Source organism: Tupaia chinensis, unplaced genomic scaffold (assembly GCF_000334495.1).
Source record: "Tupaia chinensis unplaced genomic scaffold, TupChi_1.0 Scaffold145519_1, whole genome shotgun sequence".
Taxonomy (NCBI): domain Eukaryota; kingdom Metazoa; phylum Chordata; class Mammalia; order Scandentia; family Tupaiidae; genus Tupaia; species Tupaia belangeri.
Genome location: NW_006205376.1, coordinates 1,642,862 through 1,660,743, shown reverse-complemented (window position 1 = coordinate 1,660,743; position 17,882 = coordinate 1,642,862). Strand labels below are relative to the sequence as shown.

At 41.1% G+C, this 17,882-nt stretch overlaps 1 protein-coding gene across 1 annotated transcript in view; it reads left to right on the top strand.

The window, feature by feature from the left end:
* The window catches only part of PKP2 (plakophilin 2), a gene marked incomplete at its 5' end in the record, with an annotated part of 109,934 nt that overhangs the window by 51,050 nt on the left and 41,002 nt on the right, over positions 1 to 17,882 (top strand). Inside the window, 1 exon segment of the mRNA XM_014584052.2 lies at positions 10,447 to 10,624. Coding sequence (XP_014439538.1) covers positions 10,447 to 10,624 — 178 coding nt within the window.

The following is a 17,882-nucleotide window of genomic DNA, read 5'->3' as shown; positions in this document are numbered from 1 at the left end:
ACTCTGATGATTTTGCTTAATATTTTAAATTAGAAACTCTATGTACCTTTGACTCAGTGTCTTTAAGACAATTTCTTGACAGATTCACTGCATGAAAATAATGCACAGATTCACTAAGAGCCAGTTTTGCAGTTTGAGAACGTATGGTGTTTCAGTGTTATTCCAGGTGTCCAAAACATTGTAAAGAAAACTGACAGGAACCACACCCAATTATTTTTTAGTATTTACTCAACAGTCAGCTTGCTGGGTCCATACCAACAAAGTGAATGGAGAGCAACATAGTTTCCTAAGGTAGAGAATCAGCTTCTTCAAACTAGTCAAGACTTCAGAAAGTATGTTTTTTCCCAGTCTTTCCTCACCTGGATCATCTCAGTACCACCTTCTTACCTGACCTGCCCCCACCTCTAAAAAAGAGTAGAAAGAGTGGTGGATATGTTTTTTTAGTTTTCTACTTCATATTTATGTTCAGGTACTAATTTGGAACAAATCAATATATTCTTTCTGTCCAATAAATTAGACTAAATGATTAGAATGAAAGCAACAGCAACAGTTTTAATAAATAAATTAAAAAAAAAAAAGATACTTAACTTAGGGGCCAGCAGGTAGCATGGTTTTTCAGGCAGTGGACTCCCACATGGCCAACCGTGGTTTTAAGTCCCAGACCTGGTGGCTTGCTTTCCCTTTCTCTCTCTTTCTCTCTCTCTCTTACTTTCTCTCTTTGTCTCTTTGTCTCTCTCTGATGAGCATACACTCCCTGTAACAAATTTAAAAATAATAATAATGATGATAAATAAAATGAAATAATTTTTTTAGAAAGAGACTTAATTAGTGGACAGTATTCTGCAAAATACTTAACCTTAAATTGCAAGAGGGTACATGCACTTGCCAGAGGGAAGGAGAGATTTCCTTTCTTATCCATGACTTATTTTAAATAACTGTAGAAATTAAGAAAGATATTTTAACCAATTAACAGGCAGAGAACAGCATGCAGGTTCAGGCACTGGGAATCACAGGCTGTGGATGTTCTGTCCATCTACGGAAACAAGGAAGGTTCTGTGATGGTTGGCATAAAAATAAAAAGCCAGACCTCACATTGGGAACCCAATATGTTCATTAAAATGTAGAAGTGAAGCACAAGAGAAAAATCAAACCAATTGTCCTGTTTCACAGAAAAGACTTCATGGAGGAGGTATGTTTTTTGGTAGACATTAAAAGAGGGATGGGCTTTGGATTGGTGTTTTCAAGGAGAATAAAAGTTATTCCTGACAAAGTGAACATCACTAAAAGGAAAAAGAGGCAGGAATAAGCTGCTGGTCATTCAAAGGAAACTTGGAAGGTAGAGTGATTGGAGTTAGGGTGTGTGGTAACTAGAAAGCTTGGAAGACTGTGTATGTGTGTGTGTGTGTGCACATGCACACGCACATACATGTGTGTGTGTTTCAAGGGAGTCATCCTTTGAGCCACACTTCTGCTCTATACAGACAATAGGAAACTAAGGTCAGAGAACGTTCTGTGATATTGATGCCATAGAAACCATCCAGGCATCATTAGATAATCTATAGAGCTGATAAGTGGAAGTTGATTGCACACCACTCAGGATTTCTAGTATGAGCCAAACATCTCTACCACAGGGTGTTCAGTACACGTAATTGAACTGAATTGATACTTGAACGTTTGATACAGCTCCTTCTAAATGACTTCTTTAGCTCTGTTAATTTAAGAGCTAAATAAGTGCTTTCTCAGCCTCAGAAATAGATTGTTGACCTCATGTGGACATATTTATATCTTTGTTTTGAAACACAAAGCAAGTAACCCTATTTGAGGGAAGTTCAAAAGGTTCATAGAAAATAGAATTAAAGTTTAATTGGAGGCCAGCAGATGGCATAGCAGTTGTCACTGGATTCTCACATGGCCAACCACAGTTCAAGTCTCAGACCTGGTGGCTTGAAAATAATGCTAGGCACGTGTGCATACATATCAAGAGCCCAGGAGAAGAATGATGGAAAAGGAATTGCAGTGTAGCCACACTGGGGCCGGGGGGTGGGATTTTTTTACGTTCCCTCTCACTGTCTCTTCTCTCCCTCACTTTCTCTCCCTCCTACCCCTGCAAGCACATGCGCCCTAAGGAAAAAACCTCTAAAAAGAAAAGTTTATTTTGGTGCAAAAATGTTTGAAATCCATGAATAGTTTTTTTTTTTTTTTTACATATATGAATTTTCAAAGGACATTTTTTTAAGATCTCTTATTTGTGAATCTTTTCTTATTTTTTGATTTCTGAGATTTTTTAGTGTTAGTCTCTAAGCTGGAGATTTCTGTTTTCTGTCTGTTCCTCCTGACAAATCCCTGACAAGAATGGGAGCATACTTGATGATTTATGTCTGATCAATGTGAGGCTTAGAAGGGTTAAGTAAATGGCCCAAAGTTTCCTAACTAGTGAAGAGCAGAGCCCAGGCCTGAACCCAGCTTTATCTAGGTATTTTATACCATGTCATCCCACATACTCCTTTTGGAGCACAGGGTGACTCATTTGGAAGAAGGCTTATCTTTGACATTCTGTGACCAGGGAACTCTGTCTTGCTCCACTTTGACCCTTCCTCCCTCTTCCTCCCTCTGCTTTGACTCAAGGTGCTTGATCTCTCTGCTCTACCCCTTCAGTCTTAGCCTCCCACCTGGCCTACGTGATTCTGTGTTGCTCCTAGCCAGTCAGCCTCTTCTGCTAATAGTGATTTCTTCCTAAAATGAAAGTACTACCCCAATAGGCTCCTTATTACCTGTGAGATAAAGTCGGTGTTCTGTAGCATCCCACACAAATATTTTATCATGCGAGTCTGATGGCCATTGGCCGCAATGTTTTTCTTCTATACCTTTCCAGCCCAGGTTCTGAAATCCTGAAAGACCTCTTGGTCTACTCCTTATCTATTTTCTGTCTCAGTATCTTTGTCTATGATGATGTCTTGGACTAGAATCCTTTCCCACACGTGGACCGCCTTGGAACCCTCTCATCCTTCAATGGCTGACTCAAGTTAACTTCTCTGAAGTCGTTCAGATACCATCCTTCCATACTTTACTCAGTCCTCTCTCCTCCCTTTCCCCAGAATTTGAAGGGAGGGCCTTCTCTGAACTATATGTGTGTCCTTTAATATTAAGTTGCCACCTAGTTCATGCCGTGTGTGTGTGTGTGTGTGTGTGTATTTTTTTTAATTTGTCAGAGGGTACATGCACTTTCCAGAAAGAAACAGAGAGAAGGAGAGGGGGAAGAAAACACATCCCCCATGGGGTATGATCATACCACAATCCCCTCTCTTCATTTCTCCATCCAGGATTTTGCCATGTATACACGCACACATCCACCGTGTTTTTCAAGCCTCCAGGTACAGGATTTAAACCACAGAGTTGGCCATGTGGGATCCAACTTCCTTAACCCCTAGGACACAGGGCCAGCCCCATGCCTGTATATTTCTTGCAGTACTAACCACAGGGTTCATGTAAGTCTCTCAAAAACTGTGATGCCTACGAATGTAAAATAGAGCCCTGGGATATCTAAATTACACATAAATAGGAGGGTCAGGTAAATTTAAAGATAGAACTCTGATTTTTTTTTTTCCCCCTGGGCCAAAAAGGCAAGAAGAACCATCTATTTTGATGTATATGAATAAGAAGTTGAGCTTCAGATGTTGTGTCCTGGGAAAGAATGTAAACTCATTAACCTTTCTGGCATTTTCATTACCAGCTTGAGAGAAGTTCTTCTCTCTTCCAGTAAATATTTTAGGATGAAAAGATTTTTTTTCTCAAAGAGATTGTTGTCTGTCCCTTACTGAGTATGGGAGTATTACTTTAGTTAAAATGAGAACAGCACGAACCAGCAGGTGGTGTGGAGGTTAAGGTGGCTGAATCCTACACAGATGACTAGGCCAAGTCCCAGACTCAGTAGCTTGAAACATCACACCAGGCAAATGTATGTGCATGTTGAAAATCCCGAGAGGATACCAGAGAAGGGATTTCTGTGTAGCCATACCCCCTAAGGAATGATTTCTCAATCTCCTGCTCTCTCTGTTTCTCTCCAGTGAGTATATATGCCCTACAGCAAAAAACTAAAAAATAAAATAATTTTTTTAAAAAATGAGAACATTTTCTAGTCTCAGAAGTTCATCTTCAAGGTAACTGAGTAGTGAATATTTACTGGAGTGAGCAGGCCTGTGCCTTGGGTTATAAGAACAAAGCAGTAGTTCTTGTCCCTCTTATGCATGTTGTATAAGGAAGAGTCATGGCGTAATTGTCAGTGAAATTTGTTGAAAATACCTATTGACCTCTATGTATTACATGGAAATATTTATTTGAATTGCTGTGTGTGTGCGTTTTGCTATAGGACACATGCGTGAGACAGAGAGACAGATGAAAAGTGGGAAAGCACCACCCAGGGGCGATAGCCAAGCTGCAGTCCCTTCTCTTCCATTCTACTCTCAGGATCTGGGGCTCATGCACACACATCCCTGGTGTGTTTTTCAAGCTGCCGGTCAAGGATTCAGACTACACAGTGAACCGGGTGGGATTCAGCCACCTGAGCCACCATGCCTTGGCTAGACTTCAAATTGCTATATTTTAATAAAATATAAAATATATATTTTATATTTTACTATAGCATATTCATTATGCACCTTTTTAAATTGTTTATTATTTTATTTTGTATTTATATTATATACCAAAGAACTCTCAATTTACATACAACTAGGAACAAATAGCCTTTAAAATACTATGATAGTCCAGATAACATTTATAAAATTTAGATGAAAAGAGGGGTATCCCCATACAAGAGAAGTTGTAAAATAATATTCCTCCTGCTCTGTGTGCACTTTGAGAAACAAGGTTAAAAAGAATGCAGTTCTCTCTTTTGTAATCTTCATCATCATCGTCATCTCCTGGTCTTTCTCATTCTTCAGTGAAGACAGAGATCTTCATTTATGTAAAATATTAACAAGTTGGGGCCAACATGTAGCATGGTAGTTAAGGTGTTGGACTCCCACATGGCCAACTGCTGTTTGAGTCCCAGACCTGGAGGCTTGCTTTCTCACTCTCCTCTCTCTCTCTCTGTCTCTGTCTCTTTCTGGTCAAATCGAAGAATCACAAGTTAAAAAAAATAATAATCCTTTTTTTTAAATTAGCAAGTTTTGTCATCAATATGTTAATGCAGATTTAGTTAGATAACTATGTTCCCAGTCCCAGAGGACAATATTAACAAAACTAGTAAGGTGACTTTACTATTTAGCTATTTTTTGCAAATATTACAGTTGGTAATAAATTTCTGGTTCATGGACTTATCATTCTTTCTTTTTTTTTCTTTTTTCTTTTTTTTAACATTTAGTTACTGTACTTCCTCACAGCATACAAAATTAATCTGTCCAGCATTAATAGGAGTCGAGTCTCAAAAATATTATCATATACATCATCATCAACAGATTATTTACCACTTTGTATCTGTTAAATGTTTTGCATTTTTTCCCCTCATTCCTTCCCTCTCACCCCTACTGTCATGATCTCTTTTATAATTGCTAATTATTGAAATTATTTCCTCTACTGGAACCCAGTTCTTTTTCTTTTTGTCTAGAATGAGAGCCTAGAGGTAGAAACTTATAAGCAGACCAGCTGTAACAAAGAACTACCATAATAGAAATTTAAGTGGTGTGAATAAACAGACCAGATGTTAAAGGTGTGGTGATGGAAACCTAAACCCTCACCATTACATTAATGAATCTAGAATCTGCTCATTGGAAAGGGACATCTATTCAGAGTCGCCTGGTTCATTGGTGCCACAATTTGTAATCCTTTTATAAAATACAAATTCCAGAATCTATCTTGAGACTCCAGCTCAGTAAATTTGGAGTGTGGCCCCAGACACTCTTCCAGTCTGTCACCAGGTTCCTTTGGAAACTGCTAGTCTAGTCTAACATTGTCAGGATAAAACCTTTTGTCAACATTTTGATAAAGGATGAACTAATTTTTATCTGCTGCAGTGAAAGAACTGGAACTTAGAAGTAATAGACTTTTCTGTTTCCCTCAAGGCTCTCTCAGAAGTTAATACACTCAGTGGGAACCAGCAGTTAGTGTAATGGCTATGTCGCTGGACTCCCATGTAGTCGACCGCGGTTCACCTCCCGGACCCGGTGGCTTACACTCACGCCGGGCGCATGTGTGTGCATGCACAAGATCCCAAGAGGAGAATGGAGGAGAAGGGATTGCGGCGTGACCATCCCCCCCTGCGGGGTGATTTCTTGCTTTCTGTCTCTATGTCTCTCTCTGTCTGACAAGCGCACGCGCCCTATAGTGAAAAAATACTCTCAAAAAAAAAAAACAGAAGTTTACACACTCAGTGAGCCAAAATCTCCTTAGAATTTCCACTCACTGGTTCTGGTTTGGCATCCTCTAGACAAAGAAAATAATATCTAAATAATATCTAAATAATATCTTTTGTTGCTAAAGAACATGCATTCCCATGCATATTAGCTCCAAATGTGTATCATTGTTTTGTGTTAAGCACGGTCTGATTTTTCTACTAGTGGTTCTTTTTTTAATGACTTGTAAGAACCCCATACGCTAAGGGTATTTTAACCCTTCGTCTCATATTGGTATACATATTTCCCTGGTTTGTACTTGGTTATCTACTGATTTTGTTTGTGTAGTATGAGGGTCGAATCTCTGTTGAACATGGTAGCTCTTTCTCAGCTTCATGGCATCCAGAAGTTTGACAGGCATGTCATTTCTATATAATATCTTACATTGAAAAATTTAAAATTATACCTAAAAGTTTTTCCAACCACATACTTCTGTAAAAATAATGTAGCATGCCAAGCTGTAGAGGATATTGACTCATTAAAGGAAAATTCCACTCCCTTTGTTCAAATTAATCCTTTCTGGTTTTTATTGTAAGGTGTACTTTTCCTTTGAGTGCCCTGTGTGGTCCTTTCTAAAAGGAGGAAATGGCATTATGCTTCACATTTTTAAGCCTCTGGCAGCAGAGACTGTTAATTTGTTTGCTCATTTAGAACTTGGGAAGCTTTCTTTTTCTTTTCTCTCTTTTCTAACTTTCTTTTGTAGCTTAGTAACCAAAACTCAGCCTCAAACTTGCCCTTAAATTGTTTTTAACCACCTTCTGAGTTTTATTCTATCAGTCCCCTTCCAGCGCCTCTTAAAATGAAGTGGGTGGAATGAAGTCATTGTGTTGCAAAACCTGTGGCTCTGGGACACTGCTCATGACTAACCCCAAACGCTAGTTTAATCAGGAAAAAACCTCCCTGCAAGCCAGAAATCTAGTCCTTGCAAGACACCAGACCCAGTGTCACTGTGTCTAATGGAAGCTATGTGTAGCCTGCAGTGGAAATTTGGCTACTGCTTTGCAAATGTATTACTTACACACAGCCAAAGCAAAGCCCAAAAGACTGCACAGGGCCTGAAGCGTTTAATCGATTAGGCCAAATACAAGTAAGGTCGAATAATTACCGTGCTTTCATGGTGCAGACTATTATTTCAGGTATTAAAATCAGGAGAGATGACATCACCGCATAGTTCATCCAAGACTGCCACATGCTCTTTTTATAATGTAGACTTCCCTTTATTTCTGTCCTTCTTCTTTTTTTCCTTAGAGGTTTTTGTCAGGGCACATGCACTCCCTGGAGAGACAGAGGAAGAGACAGTGAGAGGGAAAGTGAGAAATCACCCCCCAGGAGGGATGGCCACACTATAGTTCCTTCTTCCATCATCCTCCTGGGATTTTGGGCACACATGTACACATGCCTGGTGTGATTTTCAAGCCACCAGATCCGGGCCTCGAATCACGGTCAGCCATGTGGAGTCCAGCGACGTAATCACCACACCATCTGCTGGCCCCTGTCCTCCCTCTTTTTCTTCACACAGACGACACAGTAAATTTTTTAAAAAAATTATTTAACTATTTACTTATCTTACTTTGACCTGAGAGGGACAGAGTGAGAGAGAGAGAGGGGAAAAGTGAGAAAGCAAGCTGCCAGGTCTGGGACTTGAACCATGTTCACCCATGTGGGAGTTCAGTGCCCTTAACCACCAAGCCACCTGCCAGCCCCAACAACATACTAAATTTTTTTTTTTGAGAGGTTTTTGCTATAGGGCGCATGCACTCGCCCGAAAGACAGAGAGAGACAGAGAGACAGAAAGCGAGAAATCACCCCCCCACACCCAGGGGGATGGCCATGCCATAATCCTTTCTCCTCCATTCTCCTCTCAGGATCTTGGGCACGCACGCACACGCGCCCAGTGTGAATTTAAACCATGACTCCAGACTTGAACCACAGTCAACTATGTGGAAGTCCAGTGACATAGCCATTACGCCAACTGCTGGTCCCCAACAACACAGTAATTTTAAGAGTAGAAGTTCTGGGAGGTGAGGGAAAGATAGAATAAAAATGAAGAGTCATCCCTTCCTTTTCTGTCCAGAGCCTCTTTCTCTCCCCTTTCCTGGGTGATAGTGACTTAGGGTAACCTATGGAGGCATAAAAGATGGCAAAGCAACTTTACACCTACTGGGAGTCTCTGAATAGCAAGCAAGAGGCAAACAGTTCTTCCACTGAATCAGAGGTAATTGAAGAACACATCTGTAAGAAAAACAAATCCTGGGGCCTGCAGGTGGTGTGGTGAAGGGCACTGACTCCTGCATGGCTGACCACGGTTCAAGTCCTGGACCTGGTGGCTTGCTTTATCAATTTCTCTCTCTCTCTTCTTCTCTGATAAAATTAAAATAAATAAAGGAATAAAGTTAAATAAAATCATTCTTTTTTTAAAAAAAGAAGGAAAACAAATCCTAAATATGTAGTATATGTCCCTTTCTAGTCTCTCTTAGTACTCAGCTACAGTCTTTATCTAGCAAATGCTCTGGAAAGTACAGTGTACGGCTATTCTAATGTCTTCCATATTGGCTTATGTGATCTTTTCTTTTAATGTGAGACATTAAAGAAGAAAAGGAAAACAGAGAAGTGAGAAATGTGATACTAATCTTACACCAATATTTAGACCAGGAAGGGAGGCAAATATTGGGTTGTTGGAAAAGTTATGATGAATTTTTTTCTCTTCTTCTATGCAAAAATGCATTGTGACTCAGGACCAGCAGTTAGCATAATGGCTATGTTGCTGGACTCCCATGTAGTCAACCACGGTTCGCATCCTAGACCCGGTGGCTTAAAACTCAGGCCAGGCCCATGTACGTGCGTGCCCAAGATCCCGAGAGGAGAATGTAGGAGAAGGGATTGTGGTGTGACCATCCCCCCTGGGGGGTGATTTCTCACTTTCTGTCTCTTTGTCTCTCTCTGTCTGTCTGGCAAGCACAAGTGCCCGATAGCAAAAACCTCTCAAAAAAAAAAAAAAAAGAAAGAAAAAAAAATGCGTCGTGACTTTTCCGACAACCCAAAGGATAAAATACTCTTCTCTTCTTCACTGCCAAACTATAAAATAAGGTGTTCATGAGGTAGCTAACATAAATTTCTAGAGGGCATAAACTGTCATTGAATAGGAATCAATAAGCGTTAATTGGTGATGTTGATCAGCCTACTGTTGACAGACATCAAGAAAGGTTTTCTGCAGGCCCTTCCTGCTGTTATTGGAAGGTAAATATCAGGTGCAAGTTCTAGGGAGCAAAGAGCAGAAGGCAGAGAGGAAAAATATGACTCTCTTAAAATGTTCAAGTCTCGGTTACAGTAGAACCATTTAAGCTTCCCTGTCTGTAAGTCCAGAATTTACTGTCTCAATGAGGTCAGCTTACGGTGGCATCCTTCATGACAAACAGAGATAAATGTTTTAAGTATTTCTGGCTTTCATTTACATTCCTGATTAATTTTGCTTTTTTTTTTCTTTAAGAGTCAGTTAATTTTATTTCTTGTTATTATTGTTTTTAAATTTGCCACAGGGCATGTGCACTCACCAGAGAGAGACAGAGAAAACGAGAGAGAGAAAGAGAGGAGAAAAGTGAGAAAGCAAGCCACCAGCTCCGGGACTCAGACGATGGCCCACCATGTGGGAGTCCAGTCCCTCAACCACCATGCTACCTACTGGCCCCAAGCTTTTCTTTTTTTTTTTTTAAAGACAGTGTCATAGTTCTGTTGCCTCAGCCTCCCGGATAAAACTAGGGGCATACATCACCATGCTTGGCTCTTCCTTAGACAGGGTCTTGCCGTGTTGCCCACACATTCCTGATTATTTAAACCTGGGAAGGTTTATGTCAAAAGCAATGTATACACTTAGTTGTTTTATGGATCAGCTTTCATTGCAATAACGAGCTCCAAACATGTTCTTTCAGTTGAAAGGGACTGTCTTCCTTCTCCCACACTCTTTTATAACTAGTCAGAGCCCTGGAGGCGATGGCCTTAACAGTTTTTCAGCAGTCATTTGACCCCACCCTGCACTGTTTTCATGGTCACTCTGCTTTTCTAGGTTTGCTGTGGAATTTGTCCTCTAACGACAAACTCAAGAACCTCATGATAACAGAAGCCTTGCTTACCCTGACTGAGAATATCATCATCCCCTTTTCCGGGTGGCCTGAAGGAGACTACCCCAAAGCAAATGGCCTGCTTGATTTTGATATATTTTACAATGTCACCGGATGCCTAAGGTAACGCACTTTATATCAACACCCCACCCTGCCCAGATAGACGTAATAAGAATCAGGCAGCCCGAAAGAAGTCAGGATATATAGTCTGCCTTTCCATCCTTTGTCTAGTTACATTGTCAGTTTTTTGAGATTCTCTGTGTGGATGATGATGAATAGAATTTACTTGGATAAGATATTTCTTTTATCTTCACAATTAATCACACAGCAATCCATTATCAAATACCAGTTTTTGAGTAAAGCATTATGTAAGCAACTGAAGGTTGTACAAAGATGAAAAATTCCTTAAGGAATTTTTATTGAGCAGGGACTATAGAGGAGTACGTGAACTAGAGCACAGGACACTGACATGTGTTAGACCAGTGGTTCCCAGCACATGGCCACTGGGCCAGCGTCATCTGGAACTTAGAATTCTCAGTCCCATCCCAGACCTGCTGGCTCAGAAACTTGGGGCAGGCTTTCCCAAAGATTCTCATCAGAAGTTTCAGAACCACAGCATCAGAGGTACAAGTGAAGGCTGCAGGATATAGAACAAAGAACCATTCATGCCTCCTGAGCCAGATGGCAAAGGCACCAGAAAATAGGTGCCTCATGAGCTGGGCCAAACTCTTTCAATAGTCACAAATTCTCTGTCTTTTAAAAAAAAAGAATTATTTAATTTCATTTTTCATTATTATTTTTTAATTTGTTATACGGTATGTCAGACAGAGAAAGAGAAAATTAAAATGCAAGCTGCCGAGTACGGGACTCAACAAACCATAGTCGGACATGTGGGAGTCCAGTGCTTTAATGACCACTCCACCTGCTGGCTCCCAGAAATTTTCTTAAAGATGAAAGAACAAATTCTTGAAAGGCAAAGAAGGACCCAAATGGTTTCCCTCGAATCTATCTTCTGTGTCACCTACTAGAACTTTTCTAAGGCACCTTTGAATCACCACTCATAAGCCTGAATATATTTTATGTCCTAAAATGTCTCTGCAAGTGGGCCAGTAGGTAACATGATGGTCAAGGCAGCTAGATCCCACATGGCTGACTGCTCAGTTTGAGTCCAAGACCCAGGGGCTTGAAAAACACACTGGGTGTGTGTGCGTGTGTACCCAAAATCCTGAGAGGAGAATGGAGAAGGGACTGCTCGCCATCCTTCCAGGGGAGGTGGGTGTTTTCCCAGTTTCCCCATCTCTCTCTCAGTTTCTGTCTCCTGAAAACACACAACCCTATAACAATAAAGAAAATAAAATTATCTGTGGCTCCCACTGCCTTACCATGTAAAACAGAGTTCTTAATACAATAAAGGTATCTGTCAGGACTCTTTCCATTAAAAATGGCAGACACTAAACTCCAATTCTCTGGCAGTAAGTAGGGATTCATTGGCTCACGTGGCTGAGATCTTGATGGGCATTTGTGGAAAACGAGGGAAGTGTACCAGTAACCTTGAGTTCAAAACCTGGGCCAACAATTTAGCATCCCTGGGACTCACACTTTCTACCTGTATGTAATTGTTGTTGGCCTTTCTTCTTTTTGCATATTGGGCTCATTCTCTACAAATGCAAGCAACTTTCTCCACTGAGCAGATAACTTACCCCAGGCAGCCCCTGCTTAGCCACACAGCACCAAAAGTGCTCTTCTTGCTCCAGAAGGCTGTGCCAATTCCCGGGGAAGGCTTACTCCTGGCTCTGCTTCAGAAAGTGCATGTCAGTTGAGCTGCTGTTGCCAGAACTGGCCAGACCTTCGTAGCAAGGATGGCAGGCCTGTTACTGTAACAAGGGGGGGAGGGGAATATGTGCTGAGCAAACAAAACAAAAATGGAAGATCCTTGGTCTTTTTCAGCCTTTCCATAACCTTCTACATCGCCTCTTCTCCCGCAAATGTACTTCATCTACATCTAAGTACTTGCTTTTCCTTAGATGTCAGAGGCATTATTTAATTGCATTTTCCCTGGTAAACATTTTCTATTATCTGTCTGTTGAATACCTCATGTCCTAATTGTTTGACACCAGAGATAAAGTTCACCTTTTCTGTGAAACATTTTCTAACTTGTCCAGCAAAAGCCATTGCTTGTACCTAAGTGTTCAAACAGGACTATAAAGACAGGTCACCACTGTTGTAAATTGTTTCACATTACTGTTTTATGACAAGTTGTGTACATACAATTTCTACTGGATTATGGACTCTTTAAAAGCAAAGCCTATGCATTAAAAAAAAAAATCTGTAATTACTAACACATAGCAAAGTTCCTAGCATACAGTGAGTAAGTATAAAGTATTTGAGTAAAATGAGTGAATGAGTGAGCAAGCAAATGAAAATACATGGTGCATTAGGTAACTAAGCAGGTCTGGCCAATGTATGGAGTTTGTGATTAAGAAGGAATCCAACAGGGCCAGCCCATGTCCTAGTGGTTACGGTGGCTGGACTCCACCCACATGGCCAATTGTGCAGTTCGAATGGTAGGACCCTGCAGTTTGAGAAACAAACCAGGTGCATGCGTGCATGTGTGTGTGTGTGTGTGTGTGTGTGTGTGTGTGTGTGCCTCAAATCCCAAAAGAAGGAGAGAGGGAGGAGAAAGGATTGCAAGATGACCACACCTCATGGAGGGAAGGCAGAGGGTGCTTTCTCTCTTTCTGTCTTTCTTTCTCCAGCAAACACACATGCACTCTGGCAAGTTAAAAACTAACTAAGTAAATAAATGGTAATCAAATAGAAGTGGAAAACAGACTTAGGCCAGTTTGAAGGGGCCTTAAGGGTTATGTTAAGGAGTAAAAATGTTCTCTTCTGTCAGCAGAATTAGCTAGTGTGGAGGACAGAAATATTATGTTTTATGTGAAGAACAACAACTCTAGTATTGAGAGGAGAGGTGTATTGAGAAAGTAAGACTCTACAGGCAAAGGTGATAGTTACAAATCTCTCCCTGTGGGGCCAGCAGATAATGTCGTGGTTATGTCACTGGACTCCCACATTGCTGACCACAGTTTGAGTCCTGGATCTGGTGGCTTGAAAATCACACCAGAAGTGTGTGCATGCGTTCCCAAGATCCCAAGAGGAGAATGGAGAAGGGATTGTTATGTGGACATCCCCCCTGGATGGCCTCCCACTGTCTCTGTCTCTCTGGCAAATGCATACACCCTATACCAAAAACCTTTTAAAAAAATAATCTCTCGGGACCAGCAGTTGGCATAATGGCTATGTCACTGGACTCCCATGTAGTCAACTGCGGTTCAAGTCCCGGACCCCGCGGCTTAAATTCACACTGGGTGCGTGTGCGTGCGTGCCCAAGATCCCGAGAGGAGAATGGAGGAGAAGGGATTGTGGCATGGCCATCACCCCTGGGAGGTGATTTCTCACTTTCTGTCTCTCTGTCTCTCTCTTTCTGGCAATTGCACACACCCTATAGCAAAAATCTCTCCAAAAAAAATAAAATAAAATAAATTTTTAAAAATCTCTCCATGTAGTCTCTTCTTGTGAATAAGAAAAAGAAGATGTAATTTGGGTGAAGCACTGCCCTGCTTGGCACACGTTTTCCAAAATATAATAGCTGTATACACTCCAGTCAGTAACACTGTTTTAAACAGTGATTGCAAACAATCCAAACCAGTGATTTGAATTGCTTCCAAAAGCAGAAGATAGCAAAAATCTGGGAAATTGAGTACCGTAATATAGGTATTCACAAAAATATTTGTTCTTATTTTATCTGTATGTCTAATTTATAACAATAATATTTAACATTTTTGTGTGTTATGTTCTAAAGACTATTCTAAATACTTCATAAGGGTCTTTTCAGATTATTCTCAACAGTGGCCCTTATAGGTGTTCTCCATTTTATAGATGAAAAATCCAGCTCAGAGAGGCTGAGCAACTTCCCCAAAACCATACAGCAAGTAGCAGAGCTGGAATTCAAATCCAGGAACCCTGTCCCCAAAGCCAAGACCCTCATCGTTGTGTTGGATGCTTTAATGTTTGTCCTGTGTCCACAGACTGTGCTGCTGTGATGAAAGCTCTGTCCTTCCCGGTCACGCAGCATCACAGGGGCAGACAGGCCAATTTACAATCAGACTCAGTTCTCAAATTGCCATTGTATCTGCATTTCAGTGTTTTGGTTTTGAAGTTCTGTGCAAAGGGAACTTAAATTTCATAGACTCTTTCAGAGAAGATACACGGGATGGAGCATATAAATTGGGATCTCTTTGCCGGAGAGGAGATGACCTGAGATGTTGTCACAGTGGGTATAAAGAGCACTAGAAGAATATCCAAGTTGTCAGTCAGAATGCAAGAAAAGGCCTCTAGGGACCAGCAGTTAGCATAATGGCTATGCCTCTGGACTCCCACGTAGTCGACAGCAGTTTGAGTCCCAGACCCGGTGGCTTGAACTCATGCTGCATGTGTTTGTGTGTGTGCCCAAGTTCCTAAGAGGAGATTGGAGGAGAAGGGATTGTGGCATGGCCATCCCCACTGGGGGGTGATTTCTCACTTTCTCTCTGTCTCTCTCTTTCTGGCGAGCACATGCACCCTATAGCAAAATCCCCTCAAAAAGAAAAAAAAAGAAATAAAGAAAAATGAAAAGGTGTCTGAGGAACCTGCAGTCAAATATTGTCCATTCCCATGACAGTGGAGGTGTCTGTTGAGTAGGTACTTGTGTCCCCAGATGACCCTAAAAAGATGGGTTTTGTTTGTTTGTTTGTTTTTTAGTAACAGTGTGTGCATATGAGAAACAGAAAAACAGACACCCACGTGCACATACACACACACACACCCTGGACTGCACACACACACCCTGGGCAGGATTTTGTCACAATGTGATCCTTTTCACCAGTCCTCCAGCTCCTCAGGATCCTGGACGTGGGCCTGGGCACCCCTGCTTGTATACCCATTGCAATTTTTCAAGCCAGCTCAGCAATCTGAGCACGTAACTGGCTGTAAGGCCTCCAGCCTTGCAGGACATGTGCTTTACAGCTCCACCACAGTGGCTGGGTCTCTAAAAAGATTTTAAGACAAGCATTGATTGATTCTAGTAAGAGTAGATCTTAGGTACATAAGAAGATCATAAATATTACAAATTATCTTAGTTGCTACAAATTCATTTGAGATGACCTCTCCCAGAGTGGTTGCAGAGCCAACAACAAACCAAACTGACAACATGAGTATTATTTTTGGCATGTGTTCAACTTAAATTCCAATAGTAAATTGCTTCAGTCTCCTTTGGAGTAAAACTTTCGCTTACCGCAGTGACTCTTCCTTTACTAGACCATTTCTGGACTGCAGGTAGCAATGGTGCTAAGTGAATCCACTCCACAGAGAAAGTGTGGTTGCATTGCTAATGGATTAGTGGCCAAGATGCCATTTCTGGCTCCCTGGAGCCGCTCTGGTGAGATGGCGTTCAACAGGAGAAGACACACAGCTGCCCGTCTAATGGACTAGTGCGGTTAATTGCAGCAGCGTTCACCACAGGCCAAGGTGCTTTTCTCCAGGTCCCTTTGGAGTCCCATACTTGACTGATTAAAACCATTCTCTGCAAGGTAGTATAAACTTTGCAATAGGAATAACAGTGCTTATGGGACCAGTAGATGGTGTAATGGTTACGTCGCTGGACTCCCACATAGTCTAGTGTGGTTTGAGTCCCAGATGCCGGGGCTTAAAATTCACACAGGGTGCACATGTGTGCTTGCCCAAAGTCCTGAGATAATGGAGGAGAAGCAATTGTAGCATGGCCATCCCCATGAGGGGGTGATTTCTCACTTTCTATCTCTCTCTCTGTCTCCCTGGCAAGTGCACACGTTCTATGGAAAAAATCTCCCTTAAAAAAAAAAAAAGGAATAACAGTGCTCATGCAAATCAGATTCTTTTTCCTTTAAATGGTATTACACTAGCAAAAAGACTACTAAAATCCAAATTAGGAGAGAGAAAAATAGATGAGTACACTCCCAACACATGCTGGAGCCAGCAAGTGAGAACTGTGGTTGTCATCTCTTTATAACTTCCACATTCGGTGACATGTTGGTAGCTCAAAGCAAGCCATGATGGGAATATTTTCACTAAGAAATTGACAGGCACTACAAATCAGGGATTTCCTTATGCCCCGAGACTGGTCCTTAAACCTTTAGCAGCAGCCCCTGGCCCTGAATTTCCATTGCCTGATTGCTGTAACATCATTGCGTGGACATCGTGGGCATCTTTGTCCATAGAAGTCCCTTTTCAAAAAGGAAATCATTCCTTTGTTTTCTTAGAAGGCATAATGAAATATCAGCATTTTCCTTTTTCTTAATTTATTTTTCAAGTAGAGCAAACCTGCTGATATAGTCCACACGTTTTTCAAAATTATTTGTGTTTACTTGTTGTAAGGTGTGTAACTTAGTTAAAATACTTAGTAATTTATTACAGTTAGTAGGGTACTCTTTTGCAGACTAGCTGGTGGTTAATGTTCTGGACTCCCCTATGGCTGACTCCATGGTTTGCATCTTGGACCTGGCGGCTTGAAAATCACACCTGACATGTGTGCATTCATTCCCAAAATCCCAGGAGGAGAGTGAAGAAGGGACTGCAGTGTGGCCATCCCCCCCGGGGGGTGATTTCTCACTTTCCCTTTGTCTGCCTTTCTCTCTGTCTCTCTGAGAAGCACACATGCCGTACGGCAAAAAAAAAAAAAAACCCTCTTTCCAATATCTGAAATTCCAAATGATTTTATATGATAGTCATAGAATTATAAATTACCAAAAAGCAATAGCTGCCTTCTTTTTTGTTTTTTTTTATTTTTAAAATTGTTTTTAGTTTAAAAAAATAATTTTTTTTTTAGTTTTATTTACTTTTTTTTTTTTTTTTGCCATAGTAAGTGGGTACTTACAGGAGAGAGACAGTGAGAAAAAGTGGGAAATCACCCCCCCAGGGGAATAGTCACTCAGCATCCCCTTCTCCTTCATTCTCTCAGGATTCAAGACAGGCATGCACACACACCCAGTGTGATTTTTACGCCTCTGGGTCTAGGACTTGAACCGTCGTTGACCATGTGGTTAGTGTGATTTTTACGCCTCTGGGTCTAGGACTCGAACCGTCGTTGACCATGTGGTTATCCACTGCCTTAACTACCACCACTTGCTGGCCCAAATAGCTACCTTCTTTGAGTCAATGCCCTTCTTCTTCTTTTTTTCTTTTTTGTTTTTGTTTTTATTTTTGTTTTTTTGTTTTTTTGGAGAAGTTTTTTGCTATAGGGCACGTGCGCTCGCCAGACAGACAGAGAGAGACAGAGAGACAGAAAGCAAAAAATCACCCCCCAGGG